This window comes from Piliocolobus tephrosceles, unplaced genomic scaffold (genome assembly GCF_002776525.5).
Source record: "Piliocolobus tephrosceles isolate RC106 unplaced genomic scaffold, ASM277652v3 unscaffolded_17053, whole genome shotgun sequence".
Classification (NCBI taxonomy): Eukaryota; Metazoa; Chordata; class Mammalia; order Primates; family Cercopithecidae; genus Piliocolobus; species Piliocolobus tephrosceles.
In genome coordinates, this window is record NW_022298814.1 from 1,076 (window position 1) to 2,983 (window position 1,908).

At 63.6% G+C, this 1,908-nt stretch overlaps 1 protein-coding gene across 1 annotated transcript in view; it reads right to left on the reverse strand.

The window, feature by feature from the left end:
• The window catches only part of LOC111533797 (filamin-A-like), a gene marked incomplete at its 3' end in the record, with an annotated part of 6,474 nt that overhangs the window by 1,069 nt on the left and 3,497 nt on the right, over positions 1 to 1,908 (reverse strand). Inside the window, exons 8-9 of the mRNA XM_023200478.1 lie at positions 1,616 to 1,805; positions 1,433 to 1,456 (exon numbers count right to left, since the gene is read on the reverse strand). Of these exons, the coding sequence (XP_023056246.1) occupies positions 1,433 to 1,456; positions 1,616 to 1,805 (214 nt within the window). The remainder of the gene's footprint in view (positions 1 to 1,432; positions 1,457 to 1,615; positions 1,806 to 1,908) is intronic.

Genomic DNA, 1,908 nt, shown 5'->3' on the forward strand with positions numbered 1-1,908 from the left:
GGGGAGAGACAGTGACGTTATGATCTGGAGCTCCGCCGTGGAGGCTTGGGGGGCTGTGGGCTGTGAGGCCTGGCAGTGACAGTGTCCCCTGCAGCCTGGCCTCCTGCCAGGGAAGCAGCCAGGAGCACGAAACCCACTTGAAGGCCAAGCTCGAGGGGCTCTGCCACCAAGTCCCACTATCGGCCGAGGGCTCCTGCTGCACTAGGATCCATGCTGGCCTGCCGTGGCCAGGCAGCTCTCCCGAGCGCCAAGACCTGGCTGCCTGCTGCCCACGCTGCCCTTGGAGGCTTCATTCATGCCCACCCCATGCCATCTAGTTAGTGTCTTGGACCCCAACCTCACAGGTACCCAACTCTCCCCACTTTCCCTGCCCAGCTCCCGGCTGGCCATCCGCAGGTCTGAGCCACTCCATCCTCAAAGTATGCCCCCTAATTTGGCTCTCACTGAAGCCCCCCGGCCACCAAGCTTGCCGGGAGAGCAACTTCAGCACCGCCCCCCTCCCTGTCTCCATTCTGCAAACAATAGCCAGGGAAATGAGGTTACTGAGTCTTGCTCCCACCCCCAAAGCCCCCAAGGCCCTGCAATCAGCACTCCCCAGCCTCCCCAGCCCTGCACACCCACGCCTGTCCCATCAGATCCTACCTACGGCCTGTCCTACAAAGCCATCTCGCTCCTGCCGCAAAACTCTAGCCACCCGCTAACCCTTTCCTTAGCCACCTGGCCCAAATGCCAGGCCTGTAGCCTCTCATCAGCATTCCCGGGTGTCCCTGGCTGGGGCAGGTGACCCTCCATGCCTGTTGGGGAATGTCTGAATAACGTCACTGCTGGGGGATGGGGGAAGGGGGAAGGAGGGAGACGGGTCACAGAATGCACTTTGGGGCTCTGAGGCTGGGCCGGGCCCCGCCATGCTGGCCGCCCAAGCAGTCGATACTGGCGCCCTACCGCACTACCAGCCAGCCCCACCCGCTCATGCACCTCCCCCAGCCCGGGACGCACAGGCCCCTGGAAGGTGGGGATGGGGGTCTGTGGATCTGGCCAGGGCTGGGGCTCCCACTGAGTCGGGGAGACCCCTTGTTCCCTCAGCCCACACAGGAGCCCTTGTGCTTCCCTGGGTGCCAAGATCCCGAGACCCCAAAGTCCCCAGTGGGGTGCCTCTCAGGATGCACCTCACCCCAAAGCTCTCAGCTGCAACCCGAGTTCTCAGATGGGGAAATAAAGGCCCAGAGAGGGGGAGAGCCAGAGCGGCCATGCTCAGCTCCGGAAGCCTCCCTGGGCCCTCGCCCTCCAGCCCACGGCCTCATCTTCTGCGCCCCCCACTCTGTCCCTGCCTAGAGCTGCAGCTGGAACTGTCCTGGGAATCGGCTCCAAGAGGAAAGGAAATTGCCCCTCTGGGCAGGAGGGGCATTGGGAGTGGCCCCAGCAAGCAGCTTACCTAGCCCGTGACCTCCGATTGACACTGAGGTGAGAGGGCAGAGAGCAAGGAGAAAGGTCAGGTGAGTCACTCAAGGGGGCAGCCCCCACTCCCACACGCCGCCCCAAGCAGCGAGCCCTTGCACACAGGCACAACCCAAGCCCCGTGCCGAGCGCCGCAGCGGCCAATGGCAGGCTGGCTCACCTGTGACTGTGCACTTGCTGGCGTCCCCGGTGGGCACGGCACGCACGCGGTACGGGGAGAAGGGGATCTCGTCACCCCCATACTTGATGAGGATGGTGTAGCGACCCGTCACATCTGGCACATAGGCCACTGTATACGTGCCGTCATGGTTGTCTTGGATGCGTGTCTTCTTCGGCTTGCCTTCTGGATCCTGTGTGGCAAAGGCGGGGAGGCAGTTGGCTCAAGACCAAGTAGCTGCCGGGCGCGGTGGCTCAAGCCTGTAATCCCAGCACTTTGGGAGGCCGAGACGGGCG